This window comes from Leptosomus discolor, chromosome 6 (genome assembly GCF_034619465.1).
Source record: "Leptosomus discolor isolate bLepDis1 chromosome 6, bLepDis1.hap2, whole genome shotgun sequence".
NCBI lineage: Eukaryota > Metazoa > Chordata > Aves > Leptosomiformes > Leptosomidae > Leptosomus > Leptosomus discolor.
In genome coordinates this window covers 18,955,641-18,980,626 of record NC_141396.1, presented here as the reverse complement: position 1 = coordinate 18,980,626, position 24,986 = coordinate 18,955,641, and the positions used below count along the sequence as shown (strand labels likewise).

At 40.7% G+C, this 24,986-nt stretch overlaps 2 protein-coding genes across 2 annotated transcripts in view; both read left to right on the top strand.

Moving 5' to 3' along the window:
* The window catches only part of TBC1D12 (TBC1 domain family member 12), a 45,769-nt gene extending 42,789 nt beyond the window's left edge, over nucleotides 1–2,980 (top strand). Inside the window, exons 13-14 of the mRNA XM_086466516.1 lie at nucleotides 939–1,197; nucleotides 1,423–2,980. Coding sequence (XP_086322642.1) covers nucleotides 939–1,197; nucleotides 1,423–1,491 — 328 coding nt within the window. The 3' untranslated portion in view covers nucleotides 1,492–2,980. The remainder of the gene's footprint in view (nucleotides 1–938; nucleotides 1,198–1,422) is intronic.
* Nucleotides 2,981–3,513: 533 nt separating this feature from the next.
* On the top strand, nucleotides 3,514–20,900 carry NOC3L (NOC3 like DNA replication regulator). The gene is made up of 21 exons (XM_086466629.1): nucleotides 3,514–3,522; nucleotides 5,300–5,507; nucleotides 5,913–6,036; nucleotides 8,073–8,230; nucleotides 8,342–8,398; nucleotides 9,424–9,554; nucleotides 10,210–10,371; nucleotides 11,155–11,248; nucleotides 11,459–11,634; nucleotides 11,849–11,977; nucleotides 12,450–12,581; nucleotides 12,918–12,998; nucleotides 13,578–13,678; nucleotides 14,143–14,215; nucleotides 14,293–14,356; nucleotides 14,444–14,515; nucleotides 15,488–15,669; nucleotides 15,906–16,034; nucleotides 16,664–16,761; nucleotides 18,575–18,659; nucleotides 20,412–20,900. The coding sequence occupies exons 1-21, from the start codon at nucleotides 3,514–3,516 to the stop codon at nucleotides 20,541–20,543; spliced, it is 2,397 nt and encodes a 798-aa protein (XP_086322755.1). The 3' UTR covers nucleotides 20,544–20,900.
* The last annotated feature ends 4,086 nt before the right edge of the window (nucleotides 20,901–24,986 follow it).

The following is a 24,986-nucleotide window of genomic DNA, read 5'->3' as shown; positions in this document are numbered from 1 at the left end:
AGAGTTCAGGCAAATCGAGAGAGGAATATATGTTGTGGAAATAGTGCTGCTGTACTAGAATATTCTGCTTCAGTTACCTGTGAGAAATAAGGTGGTTGTTCCTGCACATGTTCCAGAGATGGCCTTGGGATAGAGAAAGCTCCTCTTATAAAGGGAGAGTAGAAGAGGTTATGGTGGTCTGTGGTAAGAAGTGTTCTGAAGTTCCTGGACCACTTTCCAGTAGGAATAATGGTGAAACAGAGAACTCTCTGCTTTGTATCAAAGGAACCACTACAAATTTATGCGAGGGGTTCTATAATATGGTACATAAAGCAGACTGAACTCTCTGCCCATGTATAATGAATGCTTTTTAAAGATAAACTTTGCAATAAGAAATGCAATTGGACTTTGCTCAGTAGGAATAGAACACTGACTGTCTCTAGATTTTGGCAATTTTTAACGTCAATAGAAATTCAAAATGTGTCATGGAAATGTAGTTATTGAATTCTCATTAGTACATTAATGGGATGTAGCCTTCTATTGAGATGATTTGTGGCTTTAGATTTAGTTTAGAAAACAAAGGATGAACAGAGCTCTTAAACTGTGTGGCTTAAATAATGGGAAGGGTTAAGTGATACAGTTACTACCCTTGTTGCTTAAGTTCTTATTTGTGTAGTATACCTTACTTGAGTGTTAAGAAGCTTGTTTGTAACTTCTCTAGCCAGAGCTTCCTAAAGGTGGTGACTTTCAAATGGAGGATATTCTGTAGCGTGAAAAGAGTTGGGTTTCAGAGTAGGAGTTATGATTCCAAAAACTGGAGACTTGTGGATCTTTGAAATATGGAAGAAATAAGAATATCTGAAATAACTTGTCATCTGCTCACTCAAAGGAGATTGTATTTTCATCTTTCTGAAATAGGTTAAAATTATAACTCTTCCTTTTTTTCCCCTCAATTGTAGGATTTTTACACTCTACAGCAAGTCATTGCCACTTGATCTGGCCTGTCGTGTCTGGGATGTTTTCTGTAGAGATGGAGAAGAATTTTTATTTAGGACAGGATTAGGAATCCTTCGGTTATATGAAGATATTCTCCTACAGATGGACTTTATTCATATAGCACAGTTTCTAACAAAACTTCCAGAAGACATTACATCAGAAAAGCTTTTTAGTTGTATTGCAGCTATTCAGATGCAGAATAGTAACAAAAAGTGGGCACAGGTGAGTTTTTTGGATATATATAACAAAACAGACATGTCAGTGCATGAGTATATGGGGCACTCGTCTTGACTACTTGATGCTGCATATCTGACTTCTGAGCGATGGGCACTTCCTTTCTAGTCTCATTCTAGAAATTATTCTCCATGCTCATACTGTGGTGGTTAATATTGATCTTTTTTAAAAGACTGTCTTTTTTAATATTCATTAAATAATCTACTTTTCCAGGTGTTTGCCTCACTGATGAAGGACAACAAAGAAGGGGACAAGAACCATAGCCCAGCACTGAAGAGCTAATCATCGTGATGTTGAGGTCAATTGAAAATGTGGAAAACACTTGATGACAAAGGAATTTTCACGTCACTTCTATGTGGAAAAGCACTATAGAAAATGTGAAAAAGAGGTGGAAAAATTACACAGCTCTCAGTGGAGTAATGAACTGATGAAATCTTCACCCTTTTGCCAGTATTAGCTTTTGTCGTGGGAAGATTTGTTTTCACACAGAATACTAAAACCTATGAAACTGAGAAGCGGGGGAGTTCATATTTAATACTTCAAAAGAATCAGCTCAATGCAATAAACATTTGTAATAACTTGTGTTGGTACTTTAAAAGAAAAAATTTTGAGGCATAACTTTTTTTACAAATACCATAAAGGCACTTTTTGGGGGGAATGAGGGAAATGCTACATTAAGGCCCCAAAACTGCTATCCAAACCAAATGCTTTGGTACAAATATTACCTCCAAAATTAACCATTTGAAAGTATTGAGGACCAAATAAGGTTGTTTGGTATGTTTATGTGCAAGATGGTTAAAATTTGGGAAGGGGTATTGTCTTATTTACTTGTGTTGGGTTGTTGTTTTTTTTTTTTTTAAGTTGCAGCTTCATTCTTCAGTCTGGGCAAATGTTATTAACTCAGGAACTGTGGAAGTATTGTGCCCAAACCTGGTAGAGCAAAGATCGTCTGAATTTAAACAGTGGTGAGATTGGGGCTACTATTTTCAGAGCGTACAGCTTTCAAAGCGAGCGGTGTTAAGCATTTGTTTTGGTGTATTGGTTGTGCAGCTTATTAAAAATGGAGAGGGTATTCTGTGAAAGGGTTTTGCCACCAGAAGTTTTATTTTGTCGAGCCATTTCTAACTAAGAAATACTCGTGTGTAATGGTGAACACTAGAAACTGACAAAGCAGCTGCAGACTTTGTGTGCTTAAAGGAGCAGCCACTTTTAACACTTGGGAATAATTGGTTTTGAAACTATATTTTATTAGTGTGCAATACTGAAATCCGAAAAGCATCTGGTTTAGTGATACTTAATTCTTTAACATCTTTTAACTGTGCAACATAAGGTCATTGTGTGTGTCACGGCAGATACTTCAAACATTTCCTATTCTTGAAGATGCTATACAACAACCTGTGATTGTAGGGGATGGAAATTTAAAATGGATAGCACTGCAGGTGGGGAACACTTGCACTTTCTTGGTCCATTTTTGCTAATATTTAATGTAAATAAATTCCTTACATGTGGGTTTTTGTAACTGGTCCCTCTGTGGAAATCAAGTCAAAATTACCGTTATGTAGTTTTAAGTGCAGGAGGCTTCCAGTTGTCCGATGTTTTAAAAGCAGAGTCTACATGATTGGGGTAAAGATTTAGTGTGGTGTAACTTACATTGCTATCTGGTTTAAAAATGACATATATGCTACTCATAACGTTACAATTTGAAATGTAAATGTCAGATTTTTCTTAACTTATGTATTCACTACTTTAATTGGATCCAATTTGTCTTATATTTTTGTGTTATCTTGTACAGTTTTCTTACTTTTCAACTATAAATCTGTATATAACTGTAAATAGAAGGATCAAGCCTTCCTTTAAGACCACTAGTAACAATTCCTGTGTAAATAAAACTTATAGCAGATGTGTGCTGTGGTTCTTTCCTCTACACCTCCCTGCAAAGCCGGGCACGACCGTGCCTCGCCAGCCCGGCCCCTCACCTGCGCCGCGGCCTCCCGGGGCAGCGGGGACGGGGCAGCGCCGCGCGCACTTCGACTCGGCTTTGCGAGGCTGAGGGGCGGGCTCGGAGGCGGAGGCTCCGCTCCCGGAGGGAATGTTTTGGTGCGGGGCGGAGGGTGGAGCGTTGGAGCAACCGCGGGACTGGGTTTTGCCGGCGGACCTCTCTCCCTCAGCCCCGCCGCGGCCTCCGCCGCCAGGGGCCGCTGTGTCTGCGGCCGCGCGGGGCGGGGGAGGGCTAGGCTCGGCTCCGCCCCCACCTCCCGTTTCCGCTGCCCGTCGCCGGCACGGCACGCGCTCGGGGCCGCCGCCATGAAGCCGGTAGGACGCGGCGGGCGGGCCGGGGGAGCGGTGGCGCGGCCTCCCGCTGGCCCGCGTGCTGCCGCGGGGCGCCGGGCGGGGCTGAGGTGGCGACAGCCGCGCGGCGCGGCCTGTCCGGCGGTGCGGGGGGGGGGCTGCCCCGGGGCCTCCGCCGCGGTCTTCTCGTGAGGTGGGGCTGCTTGCCTGTGCTGGCTCCGCCGCCCTCCGGGCAAACCCGCCCGGCCCGCGGGCTGTAGGAAACCACAACACTCCGAGCGTCGGGGGGCGGGTGTTTCTCCCAAGTAGCAGGCGATAGGACGAGAAGGAAGGGCCTCAAGCTGCGGCCAGGGAGGTTTGGGTTGGACATGAGGAAAAATTTCTGTACTGAGGAGTGGTCCCGTATTGGAACGGGCTGCCCAGGGAAGTGGTGGAGTCACCGTCCCTGGGCGTGTTCAAAAACCGTGTAGATGTGGTACTTTGGGACATGGTTCAGTGGGCACGGTGGTGTTGGGTTGGCGGCTGGGCTTGATGACCTGAGAGGTCTGTTCCGACCTTAAGGGTTTTATGGTTCTCTGAAAACGTGGCGTGCCTAGGGCCGTGGCCCACCCTTTCAGCAGTGGGTTCCTGGCAAAATGCGGGTTTGTCTCTTACCCCTCAAAGGTGATTTTGCCAAAAGGAAGGCACGGAAGAAGATATGAATCGCTGTCGTTCGTTACAGTGAGGAGTGTGGCTTTAGAGCGTTGACGGAGAGTGGGGCCACCTGCAGCGGGTCTTGCTCGCGCATGTCGGGATGTGAGGGGTGTTAGCAGGAACTACAGAGTCCGGGCTGATTTCTGGGCAAGGCACTGCTGCCTGTAGCTGTTCTAGCCTGGCGTTGCGTGAGTGGCATAGGGACAAGCAGCAGTGTTGCTTCTGTCTCTTCAGCCCTTTTCTAATAGTCAGAATTAAAAAGGGAAGCTAAAGGTGAACTGACAAAAATTCTGGGTTCAAGGAGCCCAACGCTGGTCCAGCCACTCATCACCTTATGAAAGGGACATGTCTCCCCCTACCAAGATGCTAATATGATGGCCTGTTTTCTCTGCCCAGCCCTTGCCTTCCCATGCCCCTCAGTAGGTAAGCTGTGCTGTGCCTGTTTCCGTCCTGAACACTCTCGGGAGTGTTTAGCGGTTTTGGCACAGGGTGCCTGTATTGATCTGCACCTCTGGGCTTTCCCTCAGCCTTCTTTCTCGTGACCGCTGTGGCTCCCCGAGCTTTGGCACCTGTAACACGTACAGCTTCTGCCTCATCCTGTTCTGAGCCTTGCAGCGGGCAGCCTTGTCTTGTCCATGGAGGTACCGGTGATGGGGAAGGAGAGAGCCAAAGCTTAGGTGGGGAAGTGTGCTGCAGGAGGGCATCTGCCTGAGGCTGTGGCCTCCTACCGGTACTTTACGGTACCCTTAGGTACCTTGTACCTTATGGTGTGTTGGCATCCTGAAGAGAGGAGACAGAGTGCTTGGGAGCGCACAGGGCAAAGAACTGTGCCTTATTTACCATCCTTTGAGTGTTCATGTGTCTAAAAGTGGTGGACATAAGGTTTAATAAAAAAAGTTGTCGAAGAATGTTTCTGTAAAACATTCTTTGCAGGTCTGTCTTCTCAAAAATGTAACGCAGTTGGGTCAATTTGGATCATACTGTTTGGAAAAAACAGGTTGTTCAGCCCTGATAGAAATATGAACTTAATGAGATCTGAAACAATGAAATAAATTTCACAAAGGTTATGAACATGTCAGTTACTTTTAGTTTTCTATTTGTTTCCTAGAGAAAAAACAAAAAACGAGTTCCAAGCTTTCGCAAGTTACTGAGAACTAGTAAAATAAAACTTGACAACAAATTAAAGAATAAACAGTACAAGCAACAGAGTGCTGCTAAGAAGTACCGAAAAGAACAAAAGAAGCTAAGGGAGGCTGTCAGAGATGCTATCTCTAGAAAACCTTTTCCATTGGAAGAATGCCAGAAAAAACAATTTGGTAAGTGTTTGCTCTAGTTATTTTTGTAAGCAAAAAGGTGTGAGGGTTACTAAATGTCCTGCTGCCTAATGTTACAAAATTATGTATCAAGAAAACAACATTTACTTTTCCATGTATAAATGTGTGCTGGTTTTATTTGAAGGAAGGAAAGGGAGAGCTAAGAAAAATATAGAACGTAGCTGTTCTGGCAGCAAGATCTGACAGTTGGGGGTGGTAGAAAGGCGTTTTCTCTGACTGGATGTCACAATAAAGGGGTATTTTCTGGGATAACACGTATGCATGAAGGTTGATGAGCTCCAGGTGAACTAAGGTGTAAAATGGTCTCACAGGTGTAGGCAGGGTTAGGTTTTCAAGTTTGAATGTATGTACAGGATCTTAATCTGTATACATCATCTTCTAAAATAGCTGAAAAACGGGAAGAGGAGGAAGAAGATGCTCTCCCACTGGACATGATGGATGAAGATGACTTAAAATTGATGGAGGATTTGGCTCAAAAAGCATCCTTTTTAACCAGAGATCTTTCTTCTAAGTGAGTGTTGCTGTGATGTCTACTTTTTGTACTAATTCTTCTTTGTTTGCTTAATATGTAATTAGTATGTAATATAATACATGGATGAGGAGGTCACTTTCAGTCTGGTGTTTCTTTGTGGTGCCAGTGTAGTGGTTCTTTAGTCTGTCAGTACATTCAGTGTTAATGTATTGAGGTGTATCAGTACACTCGCCTGCTCTGGACTGTTTCTGCACAGTGTTCCTTCCCATGAGGCCCCTGGCTGTAAGATGAGCAGCAATCCTCAAACTGAAAGAAATGCTTTAATCTGTATACAAAGTCTTTTTTTCTGTATAGAGTGTTAAGGACGTTCCCTGGGCTTTCGGCTGCTATACTTTCCATATTGCATTGCAAATTGCTGTTAAAAAAAAAAAAAGGTTCTGGAAGCGATGTCTGTAAACTCATGCAACACCAAAACACTGATGCAAAAAATTCGTTCCCAGTTTTCTGGAGCAAGGTTTTAGGCAGACTTCACAATGAAGGCATAGAAGGGTAGTGCTCCTTGATCTAGAATTGTTAAGTCTTTACAAACACACTTCTACAGAGTAGTCTGGTTACATGATTGTTCGAAAATCTTAACTTGCATTTTGATGAATGTGAAAAGACTGTATGCCTAGTTGCTGTAAGGTTGTTTTAATTTTCCCTGTAAACTTCAGTTTTCTTTAGTTCTGGAGCAGTTGTTTCGGACTAAATGTTGAAATAAACAAAAAGCATTTTTCATTGTTTTCAGGAAGAGAGAGCATTTCTTCTAGCTTTTTTTTTTTCTTTTGCTAGTTCCAGTACAAATTAATTTGTTAATGCTGATTATATTTACTAATTGGTAATTTAATCTAGTTTCTAAGGAAAGTAGTAAATGGCTTTTTATTTCCAGAGTTGCACTTGTGCTGTACTCTACTGTATGGTCTCTTGTAGCCACATTGCAAGTTCTTGAATTAAAAGAATTTTACTTTAAACCTCCCCCCCAGACTAACTGGGTGTCACATAAGTTTAAAGTCTTGAAAAACTGAAAATTTATTGTGTGGCTTTATTTAGTGACTTTTGCAAGAGGCAGTTCTATAGGTCTTGCATTAATTACGACAAGGCATTTTTAGAATAGTAGAAAAACACAGTGGAAGTAGTTGCTATTTTACCTGTTTTACTGTTACTAGCCTTTAGCTTCTTTCATCGTGTTCTCTTAAACTGGTGAATTTGTCTTTTAATATGCTTTACTCTGATCGACTAATCATTCTTAAGAACTTGTCAGATATTACCTCACTTATAAATTACGTGTTCGTATTAGCACAGACTAAATACTTATGTTCTTACAACAGTGAAAATGTGCACTGACCCACTCATTATCACATCCTGGTTAAGCATTGCCTGGGAGGTCAAGGCACCCTAGGGGGGAGCGAGGCTGGGGGGGCATCTTAAGGCAGACACTGGCCTGTTTGTCCACTGAGAGGGTCCTAGTCCTGCTTGCTCGCTGGTGGAGTCCTTCATGTCAGGACTGCTCAGGGTTAAGTTTTTAGTGAGCCTCAGCCCTTCGAGGGGCTCATGCACAGGCAGAGCACAGTGTGGAGGGAGGCAGGTGAAACAGCACTCTGGCCTAGGTGAGAGACAGGCTGTGCTGAGATCTTGTATTTTACTTACTTTTTTCCAATATTTTAGGGCTGAGATCACGTTTCTGAAGGATGTTTGCCTTTACAACCTTCATCTGGTGTGTTCACTGTTGCCTTACTTTGAAGGGTCCCTGAGTCCCTTACAGCTGCTACGTGAATGGGAGAAGTGCCGTGAATGGGAGAAGTGCCGTCTCAAAACCCATCAGCTAGTACGAGGGCTTCCAGATGTCTGGAGCATTAGCATTTGATTGGGTGGTGATTGTTGCTGTCAATGGTGAACACGCTCAAACATTCCACTTAGTAAGATCAGCCATTATTTATTTTTCTAAGTGCGGACAGTTAATCCAGCTAGTACACTGTCATGCATGGTTCTTGTCTAATTAGATGGCTAATTCATTTAGCTTGCCATGTATTTTTCAGTGAACCTGTTCATGTGAAAAAACGAAAACATGAAAATGTGATTGACAAATATGAGAAGGTGCCAAGACACATGCAGACTGAGCCAGAAAAAGAACTCATCCATCTGCTCCCCATCAAAGACAAGGGTGGCATTATCCCCCAAACTATGGAAAAGCCAGGTAATACACAGGTTCTAGAATGGGTATAGTAGCCAAGATGTATATAATTTATTCTTTTAAAATTCCACAGTGTTTATTACGTGCTTGACACCAGATGCTCTATTTTTACAGTTCTCACTGTGGCACAGGATGAAGAAGAGGATACAGAAGAAATGGAGGAAGCAGAGGGTAGTAAAACATTGTGTTTGCTTTTTTGTTGGTTTGGTTTGGTTTTGTTTTTTTTTTCCAAATCACTGACATATCTGAAGAGTACTTTGCTGTTCCCTAGGGAAGTTTGTAATTTAAGTGTATTTTGTTTAGTGTGGTTTTGAATATGTTCATTACCATGTTGTCCCCAAAGCAGAACAGTGTTTCAGAGCTTGCTTTCTTATCTGTTAGGATCCCAGGACCTGAGGAACAGCTGGCTTCAGAATCTGTCTTTAAAACTATTTTGATTTTAACCTGGAACTGATGTTTTCATGAAGTTCCTTATATCAGTTGTGTTATCTTTGCTAGTGAGAAGGGAACTCTTGGTCTTAGTTAAAGAATATATGCTGTGGTTCTGGTTTGATTACTCTGAGATCATTTGAAATGCAGTTCAGGACACAGACTTGTGTAGGCTTTTGAGTGTCTTTGTCTTTGAAATTTTTTACTTAAAACATCAGAATACCAGGAGATTCAGATTCTGATTTGCAGTTCACTATCCAGTTAAGAGTCATATTCAAGTAACAGTTGCAGTTGTAACTCTGCCACTTCTGGGTCATTCTTCTCTAAATATAATCTGAAGTTGTGGAAGGACATACCTGTAGCAAAATAATACTCAGGAAACAGAAATAGCATTTTTAAAAGAAAAAGTGAATGGTGAATAATTTGCTGCAAATTGCAGAGCAGTGCAGTTTCTTGGCACAGTTGGGGTTGTATATTGAGTTTATATGTTCCCCCTGTACTTAGGGAATACCATTTGCAGATTCAAAAACATTTGATCCATTTCTTTTTGCAAGCATAAGATTTTGGAGTGGAGCAAAAATTAACCTCAGGGTTAATATAAGCACTAGCAAGGTCGTTCTTTTACTGCGGAACTGTGTGTGTTACTGGTGCGTGGGGTTCTAGCTGTACCTATCTAAAATGCAGTATCTAGAACCGGAGTTTGCAACATGGTATTTGTTAAGCGGCTTCCCTGCTGCCCCTTTGCTAACTCTCACCCCTTGTGCTAGACTTCAACGAAGAACCCCTGCCTGTTCTCACTCCTGAGGAAATGGCTGCTCAAAGGAGACAAAAGCTGCAGGAAAGGAAGATGCACATAGCTGCCTTAGCATCTGCCATTCTCTCTGAGCCAGACAACAATGTAGGTGGCATTTACTTAACATACATGTACGTGTGCCTGCTTGTGCAGTAAGTCAATAAATAAAGATCTGAAGTGACCAAGCAATAGAAAAAGCAGAAAAATACATGGGTAGAACAAGGAGAAAGGTCAGTGTTGTATCACTTCTCAGAGGGTGGCAAACAGTGAAACTGCTGCCATAGGTTGGTACAAAGGATTTGAATCAGGTGAAGATCCAGGTGACTGTGTTTGCTCTGTTCGGGAGCAATTTGTCCCTCTGAGTACTTGTGGGTTTAGGAATAATACTGTCTGTGGTATTTCCTGTCCAAACTGCCTTGTTCCTTTAAGCATGACCCTTAAGCTCTGATTTCAGGGTTATGTCTGATAGGTCTCAATGTTTCAGGCTACTAATTTTCTATAATTCTGCTGTGCAAGTTTGTAATAGCAGGATAGTTTGAACATTCCAAGATAAAAATTTTCTGGGGATATCTAGCATTTCTTGGCTCTTAATGCAGTGCTAAGTAGAGTCTGAGTAACTGCTGAGTTAATGACTTTCTCTTTCTAGTATTTAAAAATGAGGCGTGTTTCTTGTGGCAAACTTGCTGAAATGTACATTGTGGTTGTACATTGGTTTGTGGGTGATCTTCAGCTGACTTTGTCTGCTTCTTTTCTGAATCAGATTAAAAAGCTGAAGGAGCTGCGTGCCATGCTGATGGAACAGGATCCTAATGTGGCCGTGATTGTTCGGAAGCTGGTCATGGTTTCTTTGATGGAGATATTCAAAGATATTGTGCCTTCTTACAAAATTCGGCCTCTGACTGAAGCAGAAAAGGCTACCAAGGTGAAATACCAAATAGCAGTGAAATACCAAATTTCTTTATAGAGTATTGTGAGTAGTTCAGGGTTTTTTTAAGTTATGTGAAATAGTAATACTGATTTCTTTGATATGAATTTATAGTTTTGAGCAAAGAGTGACAAATACACAACTACTTGTGGAGATTCTGCAACTGTGACAGTTTCAGGGGCAGAGGTCTTTGTTTTGAACCTTTAATTCTTACATACTTCCTTGAATAAATAGGTGACATACTGGTGGTCATGGAGGGAAAAAGTAGTATATGAAAGTAGTGTACCAAACCTGGGTGACTGTCATCATAAACCTTGGAATAAGATGGTGTTTTATGTCACACTGAAGGGAACTAGAAAGAAAGCAAATTATGCAACATTGTCACCTAACTGGCACAGATTTCTTTGAAATGTGTTCAATAATTTGCTGAACAAGTGCACAGTAACTTGTTTTCTGGAGCTTGTGTGTAACCAATTCTTTAGAAGGTTTCTTGAATATAGGTGGTGCAGTTTAGAGTCATGGCTTTAAAATAACATCTAATTGAGAATGTTTCTTCAGTGTCTATAAATGAAATAGGCCTAGTTGGAAAAGGCCCTCTGAGCCTCCAAGAACGTGTATCGAAATATGTAGACATGTTTTCTTTTTAATACATTTCTAGGGATGTCTGTCTGAAAAAACTACTTACATATGTGATACTTGTTTTAAAACTTTTTTTTTCACCATTGGTTAATTTCAGGATTTAGCTCTCCAAATAAAATTTCATTTGTATTATGTTTACAGGTTAAAAAAGAAACTCAGAAACTGAGAGAATTTGAAGAAGGCCTTGTGAGCCAGTATAAATTTTACCTGGAAAATCTGGAACAAACAATTAAAGGTACAGTCAACACTTCCCATTTTTTTGTGGTAAATGCAAAATCGTTTGCAGCATCACAGTTTGCCTCCTCTGATTGAATGCTGCCTGCTGTCTTTGAAATAGTACTTGCATGAAGTATGCAGGAGAATGCCTGTAATAACTAGAAGTGTAAATATTTAGAAGCTTCCCTATGTTCTGTACAGTAATCACTAAAAATAATATTTTGTGCAGATTGGAAACAAAGGAAGTTGAAGAAAAGCAATGTCATCTCATTAAAAGCGTATAAAGGTCTAGCAGAGATAGCAGTGAAGTGTCTGTGTGAGCTGCTTGTGGCCCTACCCCACTTTAACTTCCACAATAACATTATTGTTCTCATTGTTCCACTCATGAATGATGCCTCAAAAATGGTAAGTGATTTTCTGATTAGTGAAAGAGTTCTTGTTTTGCATGAAAAATAATCTATTTCTGAGCTTTACTCCACAATATGCAGATCTTGTGACCGTATCTTTTTGCTATTTTACAAGCTGTGTCCACTTTCTAATTAGTAAATACCATCAGTATTATCAGTTAGCTGTTGTGGACTTGGCTTTACAGAAGAATTTGTTTGAATTCACTTTTCAGATTTCTGAATTGTGTTTTGAGGCAGTTAAGAAGCTCTTTAAACAAGACAAGTTGGGCTACGCTTCACTTGGTGTAGTTAAGGTCATTTCTGGCCTTGTGAGGGGTAGAAATTACGATGTCAGACCTGAGGTAAGAGTCTTTCTGTACTACACAAGTTTCTTCTGTCAATGGTTTAAAAAAAATCTGAAAGTTAAAGTTAGTGCAGATGCTGGCTACAGACAAGCAGAATTTCCTCACTCTGTCAGAACACAGGCAGCTTAGGAGTGGGCTGAGCCCAGAGGGTTAGAAAGAGAGATATGGGGCAAGGGAAGGGAACTGGGAGGAGGGGATCAGATCCCGACAAGAGACATGGGTTATTTAATTCAGGCAGGGAGACTTGGAAGTGAGAGAGGCAAATGGAAGAGTGGATAGAAACGGACAGTGCTGGGAAAAGGAACTGGGAGCAGAGATGAGAGATACGGGAATGAAGGAACAGGAGGGGAGTAAACAGAAGAACCTTTGACCAGCAAAGCCCACTAGCTGGAATGGAGTTCAGGATTTCTTACCCTCCATTCCTCTGTTGTGGAGCACCTTTCATTGTATTTATTTTATTTTACAATAGGTGCTAAAAGTATTTCTTCACTTAAGAATTAAGGAAGTAGAATTACAAAAAGATTCAGAAGACATTGCACCAAAGAAAAAGTTCATGACTTACAAAGAGAAAAGAAAAAATCTTTCAAGAATGCAAAGAAAGGTATGATGCGTGCTTTTTCACGCTCTCCTTCAGTGACTTTATGTAGCAATTCATTCTAGCAGTGACTGCACTTCTGTTGCCATTGTTAACCTTCAGCATCAGTGATTAGTGTTTGTGTTGTACTTGAACATTTATGAGGTTCTACAGGGAATTTAATTATCTTCCTAACATTTTTTCTCTTTCTGATGTTGATAATGCCTTTGATTGGTTGTTTCTGATAGGAAGGAATGTATCTAAGCTGCAGAAGATTTGTTCTCTGGGTATCTTTGGAACCTGGGTATCAGACTGGTTGGAAACGTTTAATCTGTTGTCTTAAAATCAACTGTATGTTTTCAGTGGAAGAAAGCAGAAGAGAAACTGGAACGTGAACTCTTGGAAGCAGAAGCGTCAGAAAGTAAAGAAAAAAAACTGAAGCTGGTAAGTCATTTAGAGATTGTTTTCCTGTTTTTGCAAAGTAGCAGCTTCTAACCCTTTTGCAACCAGTCGTCTTCCCTCCATCCCAACCTGTCAGCATTCCACACCTCTGGGTAATGTTGGCAGCTTACAACCATTTTGCCTGCGCTGGAGGTCTAGGGTTTAGTAAACCAAGCCCTCTCAGTTTACCCCGGAAAGCCAACTTAGCCATTCCTATGTCCTTCTGTTCTCTGTACAAAAAGGGATTTGAATCCATCCACATTTGTTCTCCAGGTGCCCTGTTCCATATGACACTGTGTAATGGCTGTTACCAGCCTCTCAGAGTGGCCTTAGGCAAAGGAGGAGTGTGGCTCTTGTGGACTGAGGGGAAGAGAGGCTTTTTGCTAGGTGTGAGGAGACAGAGTAGAGGCCAGGAGAGCAGGACCTGAGCTTCTCAGCATAAGAAGAGCAGAGATGGCAGTGCCAGCACTGGTTTGGAAGGCCTGATTGCAGACTTGGACAGAGAGAAGCATTTTCAGTTGAGTGAAGTAAAAATGTCTGTTTTCCATTCTTAAGTATTTTATTTTGTTTTCTTTCCTTCAGCACACAGAGACCTTGAATGTTGTATTTGTAACTTACTTTAGAATCCTGAAGAAAGCTCAGAAGTCTCCACTTTTGCCAGCCGTGCTAGAAGGTCTTGCAAAGTAAGAACTGAGTCCACCTTCTTTTGTGTGTGTTAAAAAAGACAGAAAGCACTGACGGGATTTTTGACTTTGAAAGAGATTTATAAGCAGTGAGAGAAGACAGTTGGTGACAAATTTGTTGAAATGCTTTTGTTTCTCTGCTGAAGTTTTCACCTACTTCTAAAAACATTTCAATGGGATGTGAAATCTCCCACGATAGAGTTGATGTGATGCAAACCCAGCAGGGTGTGATGTGATTCCATTGTTTTGTCTGTTTACTTCCTGAAGAAGAGGAGCATGTCTCTAGTGACAGAGAGATTAGCAGTTGGGGGCTGAATCATCCATCTATGTGAAAATCATAGATGTTCAGCATTTGGTTTAGCCCTCCCTGCTTTTAATGTGTGGCTTTTCGCTATTCAAAATACTTTGAACTGAGTTTGCAGATAATGTCTATAGCTTAAATATAAAAATCTCTTTGATTCAAGGTTTGCTCATCTCATAAACGTGGAATTTTTTGATGACCTGTTGATTGTCCTTCATTCTCTTATTGCATCTAGGGTAAGTTGAGCTTAATTTTATTACAGCTTTCTTAAAATTATGTTCTTTTGGGTACTTAATCAGTTTTGTATTCTTAGGGTTTAAGCTATCGTGAGAGTCTTCATTGCATTCTCAGTGCGTTTCATATACTCTCTGGTCAAGGTAAGAGATCTTTAAAAACAAACTTTTGTTTAATATTGTCTGATAAATTAATGGAGTAAATGTATTTATTTGGGATTATGTTAATAGGGGATGTTCTCAACATTGATCCAATGAAATTCTACACACATCTTTACAAGACACTCTTCAGCCTACATGCAGGTAACTCCAGATCCTTATTGTCAGTGTTTACCTAGATAATGTTTATTCTGCTTCTTTAGTATCATAGCCTTAATACAGTGTTAATCAACCACAGATGTTTTAAGATATCTGAGTTCTGAAAAGATTACTGTCCATTTTAATCTGCTTTTTTCTCAAGTTGCACGTTGCACTACTGCAGTACAAATACTAGAGGTATTATTGTGCGACATGGTAACAGGTACTAATCATGCCATTTCGTTAGGGAATGCTGAGTATGTGAGCTTGGGTAAGCAGCTATCCTGTCCTCAGTTTAAGCTTCTGGACTTATAATTGTTTCTTTCAGTGGCAATTTAAAAATTATCTATTTTTGCTCTAATTCTTTCGCTAATAAAGCAGATTCTCTTAATTTTTCTAATATAATGTAAAAAATAATTTCAATTTAAATTCTGTTTTCTAGAATCTTCTGGTTTAAATTTCTGATTTTTGTAATTCTGACGTTCTAATTTTCTAATGTAAATTTTCTAATTTATGTTCTAATTTTCTGAGACGCTGAATAGTTTATAAAAAAAGATATTTATAAAGTTTGAAATTAACAATTTTAATTAACTTAAAAGTGTGTTCACTAAGGAGGAAAGATTGAGAAAAACATTCTGCAGTTCTGGATGGGTGAAAGACTAAATCTTTGCACTGTTAAACAGTTTATAAAAGATGATATAATGAATGCAGTTAGGGTTAAAACACTAACAGCTTCTAATGTTTAGACATTTTTGATGGAACAAATATTTTCTTAGAAATGATACATTTTTTTCTGTTCAGAGCTGGACTATTTTTGCCAAAAAAGGGTGGATGCTTATGTCTGTATTGCGTTAGTGCTGTGTTTGAACTTCTTAGCTTTCATGCTGTTTCTCAGGTTCCAGTGTACAGTAGCAGAGCATTTAGCTGTATGTTCCTCAAAATGGTGATTTACTCTTTGTATCAAATTCTGCTTTTGAGGTGGTACCAATGAGGATATCGGGATTGTGCTCCAGTGCCTGGATGTCATGTTTGCCAAGCGGAGAAAGCAAGTTTCCCAGCAACGAGCTCTTGCTTTCCTAAAGCGACTTTCCACACTTGCTCTTCATGTACTTCCAAACTCCAGTGTTGGGATCTTGGCATCAAACAGGGTATTAATGCATGTAAGTTTTACTTGTTAGAGTTTTTAGCTTGCTGGTTAAAGGTTATTGATTTTTTTTGTGACAAATTGACTTTATGCAAAATATTTTGAAGCATCTTAAGCAAGAGTGATGAAAACAGAGTATCCTTAAATGCCACTGAGACTGAATAACGTGGAATGAATCCTGAACTAAACTTTAGCATGTTATAATTGGATGTGTAATATAAGCAACTCAGTCCTTTTTTTTTTATGTTGTAGACGTTCCCAAAGATGGACCTCTTACTGGACAACGAATCTCAAGGCAGTGGAGTTTATCTCCCAGAACTAGATGAACCAGAGCATTGCAATGCTCAGAACACAGCTCTGTGGGAGCTGCATTTACTGCAGGTTAGTGAGTAGCTGAGTGATTTGGGAAGTAAAGGTCAGCAGTAAATAGCTGCTAAATGTTTATATGCTTTGAACAAACAGAGAAAGAGGTCTTCAGGCTTATCAAGCAAATCTGGCCCACATGAGCCTATTCCATACAAAGAGAAAGAGCAGCAGAGTGGTATAGGGAAGAAATGAGCTCAAAAGGGGATGTTACACATCCCCTGTGACAGCACCACATGGGATCTCACTGCAGGTTGCCTCATAAGACTTCTTTGGAGGCTTTTCCGGTCGGCTAAGTTCCCTTGCAATCCAGCCCTTCTCGGGAGGCAACTGACACCTTGATCTGTCATTCCAGCTAGGATTTAGAGTTTGGGGCTTGTGCAGGGCTTCCTCTGCCCCTTCTCCCCTCTGGGAGTAAGAGTTAGACTAACAGTGGAGGGTTATGCTCACAGCATGTCATACTAGTGAATAAATGACCGTTCTCATTCACTTAATCCCAGAACTGACTGATCTAGGGGTGCTCAGTTTCTCTATCTAAAACAAAGGCAGAACTTTCCATCTTCTTGAAATGGAAATACATGCAAGAATCCATAGATAAATACATTATCCCTTATCCCTCAGTCAACTGCCTGCCTTCTTTCTTTCAGAGACACTATCATCCAACAGTGCAGAAATTTGCAGCTCACCTTATTGTTGGAGCTCCAACTGAAGGCTCAGGAGCTCTTTCACTTGATTTGAGTCAAAGGTGAGTTAGCAGAGTTCTGCTTTTACAAATAGTGCCCTGAAAAGAAGCTCTTGCTCATACTTTATTAAAGGAATCCCTAAAAATAATTGTCCATAAAATTAAAAGATTCTGTTCTTCAAACTACTTTCTTTGTTCTTCTGCCAGTATGGAATGTTGGCTGCTTGCCTTTTTTTTTTTTTCCTGGTTTTTTTCCTTTTGAGTCTTGTTGCCAGGCTGTGACAAGCGTAAAAATCTCCAAGTGCAGCATGCTTTCTTCCCACGGGAGCAAAATGTCTGCATTTCCTTAGTAGCAGCCCTGATCTGAATATGGATCAGAATCACTCAACTGTGGCTGCCCAGTGTAAACTGGAAAACAGTTGCAGCGTAAGGTGCGTAGTATGTTAAAACAGCCATCCTGGTTCAGACTAAGGATCCTGTTCAGACAGGATCCTGTCTTTGGCAGTGGCTGGAAGCAGGTGCCTCGGGAAGAGTAAAAACAGGGCAAGCATATGACACATGCTCTGAGCAGTGTCCTAGCCTCCGACTGGTTTCAGCCTGCTGGATTTCTTAAACCTGATACCGTTTTCTGTTTATTACCTCTTCATGGCGTTCTTTTCAAAGCTGTTCCGTGTCCCTTGAACCGAAGCACACATTTTGCGAATGCAGCACTGTTTGGTAAGGGTTCTGTGAGTCCACAGCTCCTTGCGTTAAGACCTGCCGCCTTCTGTTTTGAAGCTGGTGCCAGCATGCACCATTTAACAGTCCCTGGTTCTTGCTCTGGGAGGTGAAGTGAACAGTCTGCTCTGTTACACTGTTTCTGTGCCTCATATCACTTGGTAGACCTCTACCATATTGTCCCTCCGTCTACCATCTCTTCTGGCTGAAGGGATCTGGCCCAGACAGGAGCTGTTCCATGCTTTTAAGTTTTTGTTGCCTGTTTCTGAACTTTTTGCCGATTCAAGTATTTCAAGATGAGGAAATTGGAGATTCAGATGCAGTATTTGAGATGTGGCTGATGTGTGGATTTATACACTAACATAACTATTTTTTAGTCTGTTCTCTGTTTCTTTTCAATTCCGAGACTAGTCAGCTCAGAGCCTATTGTTTTAACGTGAAGCTGAGATTGCTTTTCTCTGTGCTTTTTTTGTCCCCCCACTAAATTTCATTTGCCATTGTTCTGACCAGCTCATACCAGAAGTCTATCTGCAGTTCTTCACAGGCAGCTTGTTCTTACTTCCCCAAAGAACTTGGTAGTCTCCAGCTCAGCTTTGAGTGTGTTGAAAAGCGCGGGTCCTGGCACAGACCTTGTGGAAATCCATAGTTTCTTCCTGCCATTGCACAAACTGATCATGGACTCCTGTCCTCTGTTTCCGGTCTTTTAACCAGTTCTTTTCCCCTGTGATGGTCTTCCCCGTTCTCCCATGGCTGCTTTGTTTTCGTAGAACTCTTTGGTAAGGAACTGTTGGAAATTCTAGTGGATTGTATCAGTTAGATAACATTTATCCACTTTTATTTTTTACTTTTTCAAATATGTACAGGGCAAGCAGTGACTGCTTGGAGCTCTGGCAAGCCAACAGAACAGTTTTCTTGTCTTCCATTCCTTCTGTCCCCAGCTGAGTGTTTAGATGCCTTTTGCTTGCTTTTACTTGCATTGTTTCCCAGCTGTTGGCTTATCATCTTTTCCAGGTGATGCTCATTACTCTGAGGACCTCTCTTAAAGCATGGTGGAGGGTACGAAGGGGGTGTGTGTGGGAGAAGCTGCTCTTGGTTTGGTGATATGTTATTTGAAAAGGTACTGAATGCCATTTTTCCTACCCTGTGGTTTTTGCCATAGGCCTGCTACAGAACTTTTTGAGGCGTACAGTATGAGAGGAATGACCTTTAATCCTCCTGTTGCATCAGTAACACCCAGAAGAAAGGTACCATCTTAGCTCTCGCTGTCCTTTTATAACCATGTGATGTACCAATATTACCTGTATCTGCTGGCTGACTATGCAGTGCTCAGACACTAGCACATCTAGTTTGGCTTTCTGGTTTCTGTACTTTTCTGTGTCAAGTTGTTTTTTTAACTGGCATAAGATAGCATTGACTTTAAAGAAGGAAGAAAAGCTGTATGAATAGTTCCACCTCCCATAGCATCAGTTAATGTAGCAAGATGAATGTGGTGGCTGTTATTTAACTTCTTTTTTGCACTTGGCAGAGGTTCAGTGCAGATTTCTTGTCCCTTTTCTGTAATGATGAACTATTGTTTGTTCAAAAAGCAGTAATAAAAAGGCAGCTCTCCTTCCCCAGTGTGGATAGCTGGCAGGACAGCTGGGTTTCCAGAGCCTTTGATACAGCAGGTAGAAGGATACTGATCCTCATTATTGTCAGTTACAGCTTTAAAGTTTAAATTTGAAGGGAACCAAGGGGTAATGTATAAAGAGGAGAAACGGGTGAACACTTTTTAGATCCTCAGCACTGGATGTGTTCTAGATACCAACATCCATTAAATATCCAGTGAGTGGTGCGTCCTTTAAAAAGTGATAATTGATTTTCTGTCTTCCTCATGAAAACATTATAGCCTATTAACCTTGTTAGTGCCTCCAGGTTGTAACTCAGTAATGTCAGTTACAGCCTTGAGAGCACAATTTTTTTTCCTATTTTAGAGAAGCAGCTTCTGAAAATGTATTTGTACTTACTTATTCTGTCCTTTTACAGTGACTTCTTGACGTGTCTGTCCTGCTAGGGGTGTTAGATTAGCAGCTCTGACAGAACAAGGCTGGAAACAGCAGAAAGGACAGAGTTTGTGTAGTGCTTGAATAAGGAAATGCACAAGCTCTTTAAGGTAGCAGAAACAAAGGCAGAGGAAGGTAACAGAGAGAATGACCTGTCCATCGGTGGTTATAATGGACATAACTCGGAAAATTATATTGGGGTTTTGCCTGTGCTCTGGCTGTTTGGCTCATGTAACAAATTTGGCAGTGTCTAAGTTCTACCCTGTCTGTCCTGCATACTTTTCTCTGTGTGCCATGGTGCCATTGTCTGTCAGCACCTCCCCCCTGTTGACAGCAGCTCTGAACTGGAGTTTTCTTTCCCTGTGCACCACTAAAGAGGGATCTCGTTCGTCCTTGAGTGCACGAAGTACTCAACTTTGTGAGTGTTAAGACTTTAAGAGGTGTAAACCATTTGCATGACCTTCCTCATCGGCGCACCAGGAAGGGTGGAGGGCTCCAGATCTGGCTGCAGGCAGAAGGGATCTCTTGAGGCAGGGTCATGGCGTTCCTTTCTGACCCACAGCCTCTGGAGCATTGCTGCTCTCACTGGCCTTTTGATCAGAGTGGCTGGCTTCATATTTGTAAGGTGGGCTGAAGAGGAAGCAGCGTGTAAGCGCTCTCCGAGCTGGAAGCTGTGCTAAGTGTAGCAGGTAGTATTCTTAAGCCCAGTTTACAACAAACCCAAAAAAGTCCTCATTAAAACCATGAGCTTACAGAGGGCTGCCTGACATGTTGTTTGTTGCTAGCCAAGTGAACCTCGCTGGCAGGCCAGCTATATGTGAGCTGCCAGTTCCATAGGCCTGGTCTAGCAGGCGGGGGAGCATGGGAGAGAAACAGGACTGCTAATTTAAGCTTTGCATGGAAACCACATACTGGCCTTGTTTAGTAATGCAGCTGATATTTTGTAATTTTCAGGATACGTTCTTTCAAATGGATTCATTTATAGATGAAGAGCTAAACAAACAGCTTCAGCAACACACTTGTGAGACTGCTGTTCACAAACCCTTGGATTTTGCTAAACACTTGAAGGAATCATACTTGTCATAAATTTCTCTATCAATCCTGTTCAGTTGGCTTCTTAAATATGGAGATTGGCTGAAAGAAATTTCCACTCATCATTAAAGGAATTCAAGTAGGCTTTTGGTTGAATACAGAAACACACAACAAAAAGGTAATGGCAGTTTTTCATACAGAGTTACAAGGCCTCTCCACTTAACCACTGAGCCCGTGTTCTCAGGGCTTGGGCACTGCACGGAGCAGTCACGTCAGCAATTGAACAAGATACAAACCCACGTCACTTTAAAATTGTTTGCAACCATGCATTATAGTATTTTTGTTCGTATATTTTCTATTTTTTATAACAGAATCCAGACATGTGTTTCTGAGAAATCACTGGGTTGTGCTCATAAATTAATAAATATTTTGGAAACTTGAACATAATATTGGCTTCTTTGATGTTTAAGATACGTCGAGATTTGGAATAAGTATTATTGCGCTTTCTCCTGTTTTTCTGCTGATGACTCTTAACCATTTATCTCATCTTGAAATGATTTTGCACTGGGTCATTTTTTTTTTCCCCTCTGATGAATCTTGGTATTGGTGAATTGAGATTACTGAATTCCAGTCCTGAACCATCATCATTATGATGGAATGCTCTACTACACAGTCTCCAACAAACCATCGCTGTTAAGAATACTGGACAAATTCAAGGTAAGAATTTAAGTCTTTTACTTCCAAGGTAAAAAAAAAAAAAATTTCTCCCCATTCTCCAAATATTAGTTATTGTGTGGTTGTTTGAGAATCCATCTTCCGCTGCATGTTGGCTCTGCAAACAGTGAAATATATGAAATAACTTAAGAGTGAGCCTGGGCTTTATGTGAATTCCATTCTACAGGGGAGTGTGGTGAACTGTCCCTCGCTGGCAGCTAATATATTTTGTAGTGTTTAGTCTATGAAGTGATAATGATACATGCTGGAAGTTTTGCAAAGCTTTTGTTCAGATCACTTAACCTCCTAACAATAATCAGAAAATATTTCTTTTTCTCTAGGGTATTTAGTCCTCTATCTGGATTTATGGTTCTTAGTTTTAGAAGTAATATATAGACTAGGTCATCAAATTTAAAGTAGTTAAAGATAAATTCACAAACATTGTTGGTATAGACATCTATTAATGGATTAGAGAATAAATATTTTACTATGTAGATGACAAAACTGCCTACACAATACTGATGGTAATACATGTGTTTCTGTCTGTTTAGGTTGCCATTCCCATACCTTTGAGTACTTCTTTTGTTAAGTGTTTGCAAATATGGATGTGATTTAAATTCAGAGGGAGCCATTTGCCAGTACTTTGTCAGTTCAGGAAGGCAAAACCAGAGTCAACATCTTTAACCATTTATTTTTTTTTTTTTACAACATATACAAATACAAGTTTATTCTTCAAGTCGGCAGAGAGAAAATAGTCCAGGTGGAAAAGTCACTTTTAAAATTGTTCATTTTCTATAGTTTCCAAACAATATAAAGACTGGCACATAGTGGTGTTGCATTGTCAGAATACTTGGACATGCTCTAGGAAGCAGAGGAAGACACCTGTACAACTAAGTCATTCTGAAATATCCTATATATGTATTGGAGTGAAATTATTTATTTCTGTGTTTATCTTGATAACTCTGCCAAATGTCTATCGCTACTGAAATTACAAAATATTTATCAGAGATAGGCAAAAAAAATGCCACCATTGTTACATTTAGTGGGCTACCCTAAAAGTAAACTGAGTTTTATAGTGGAACAGTGACAGCCAGTGATTAAAACCCAAATGTTAATTAATTGAAGCATTCTGAGAGCTAGAGCAGAACAGACAGTTCAGTTTCAGGAGCTGCAGACTCAACCTTTCACTGAAATGTACAGCTACCAGCAAGTTCTTATTTTTAAAGACAATCTATGGATGTAAGAGAATGTGTTCTTGAAATACTTAGATATTTCCCTGTTAAAGTCTTTAATTCTTGAAAGCACATGATTTCTAGAAGCAGACAGCTTTCTAAAGATAGCTACAGAGATACTTCATCTAGTAATATTTTAGCAATAAAAATCATGTGTGTGACTAGGTTTTGAAAATTAAAACTGACTTAGTGTTTTTTTTATTCTTCTAACTGCTAAACTTGGGATCAGTAAGACAGAAACAGGAAACCGTCAGGCAGCAGGAAGTGACCTGTTGCTGCAGCGTGGCCAGGATCCGTGGCTGCCCAACTTTAGTCCCATAGAGTCACACCACTGCAAGCAGCACGTGCTATGCAAGGAAAACATAAGAAATTGGTAGAAAAGTTTTAAAATAATACAGAATAAAATACTTCTGTATTTTTGCCAATAGGCAACAGAGCTCGAGGTTTCCACCCATAAACTGTTCAGCATGAGGCCTGTTACCACTCAGAGACTGCAAGTTTCTGGAAGGTGTTGATTATTTACATTCCTTTCTTTCAGACTTTATCCTGGAAGCTGCTTCCTGTAAACACTTTGTAATGTAAAAATGAATGTATTTTTCTAATTAATGTCCATGCCCAGCCAAAAGCACAGAAAGGGACAGTTATTTTTTTACAGTCGTCACAGGAATGTGCGGGCAGGTATTCCTGCAGAAATAACATCTGTGGTTAAGCAGAATAACTTCCTGTTAGAATAATAACTCAGCACATAAAATGCGTTTAATGGGGCTTTCAGAAAAGTTAACAACCCTCCCTGTTTAATGCTTCAAGTGGTGGTGTGTATTTTCATTGTTAGGATACTTGGAACCAACACAGAGGGGAGGACCCTGTATTCCTTTCTGACTTCACCCCAAAAAGTACCACGTTTCACCAACAAAATCTTATTCTGATCTTTACCAATACCTAAAGTTGTAACTAAGTGATGTATGTACATTAATGAAGATCTGGAACAGTGTAATTAGCCTCACACAATTCCATTTGTCTACATGCCTGTTGGGGGGTTTTAGTAGAAAGCCAAATAGTTTACTGTTCTCTTTCACTGTGATAAACAGCAGCAAAAGCAGCTTTAGACTTTGATGAGGAAGATACTTATTTACATTAAAAAAACTGTTCCCACAGCTGGAAAATTATTGTATTAGCACAAATAGTACAAAACTAGTTCAGTGGACTTCAGGCTAGCGTTAGACCCGTGTTACACAAGGTGACAGGGCTACTGTTGTCCCTTGATTTCCCAAAGGTTTTTTTCTTTTTAAATCTGTGTGACGGAAGACCATTAGTGGATGATGACATGGGTTGTAAGAACTTTCTATGTTGAATCTACTGAACTAGCAAGCCTGTCTTCCAGACTACTATGATACTACAGGTGATGTTAAGAATTTTATTTTCAGTGCTGCTGAATAAAACAAAACAAATAAAAACCAAACAGGTAAGGACAAACTCTGTAGGAAAGTAAGTATTGTTTCTAAAATGCCATAAAAACACCAAAAGAAAAACTTCTTAGCTATGTGAAACTGCTACTGTGTTAAAATAGCAGAGAGAATGAAAATAACGGTTAAAAAAAAGTTGCCTTAGCTGAATTGTGCAGTAGGTTGCTGTAAGTATTTCCTAGTGATTCCTAAGTACTCCAAAGCAAACTATGCATAGAAAGCTATGGGTGAGTTGTCACTTCTAACATTTTACTCAGTCTCAGGGGAGGGAGGGAGGGAGCATACCTCCTTCTTGCAGGGGCTGGCCAGAGTTCGTAACATGCGAGAGAAGAGGCTGAGCTAGGTTTTTTAATTGCCGAATTGCAAAATGCTGTTTTGCTACATCACTACTGAAGACAAGCAGGAGGAAGAGGAAGTGCATGGTCTCCAGGAGAATATGCCACGGGGAAATTTAACTTCTTTGTGTGTCTGTGGTTATTCTTCCTGAAAGCTGGAAATAACCTCAAGAGGGCACTTTTTTGCTTTGGTAATGGCTACTTTATAGGAATTGTCTGTAGTGTACAGTGAAAGACTTCATAGCTTCTGGTGACAGAACGCAGGTTCTGTCTGCTTGTTTATACATCAGTTAATGACTTTTTGCTCTCTTCTGTTTCATTTTCTAATTACTGGGGGGCAGGTGGTGGTTGTCACAGGACTACTGCCTGTAACTTCTTTCCCTTTTGCCCCTGCACTATCAACAGTAAACCTCTGTTTAGTGACACTGTCTTATCCTGTGCCTGATACAGCTTCTTTCTTAGGTGCAGCAGCATCTTGTGCTCGAGTGCTAAAGTTGATGTGGAGTAAGTAAGCGCATGAACCACTCCCTCTATTAATGGATTCCTTGATTTAGTCCCACGGGGTAACTGAAATGCTTTGTTTAGGGATTGCTCTAGGGAAACAAAACCTGTGCAGAGCCATTTATCCACCCCAGGTACACTCTTTGTGGGAAATGAAAGGGGCAACTGATTTCAGCAGTTGTTTCATTTGTGCCCCTGTAAGTTGGTATGGGTTGTCTTAACTAACTGAGCGCTTTTAATAAGTCTGGGGGG

Coding starts and splice junctions, on each gene's coding strand:
- NOC3L (XM_086466629.1), top strand. Junction 16,035..16,663: donor GGGAGCTGCATTTACTGCAG/GTTAGTGAGTAG, acceptor TCTTTCTTTCAG/AGACACTATCATCCAACAGT. Junction 16,762..18,574: donor TCACTTGATTTGAGTCAAAG/GTGAGTTAGCAG, acceptor TTTTTGCCATAG/GCCTGCTACAGAACTTTTTG.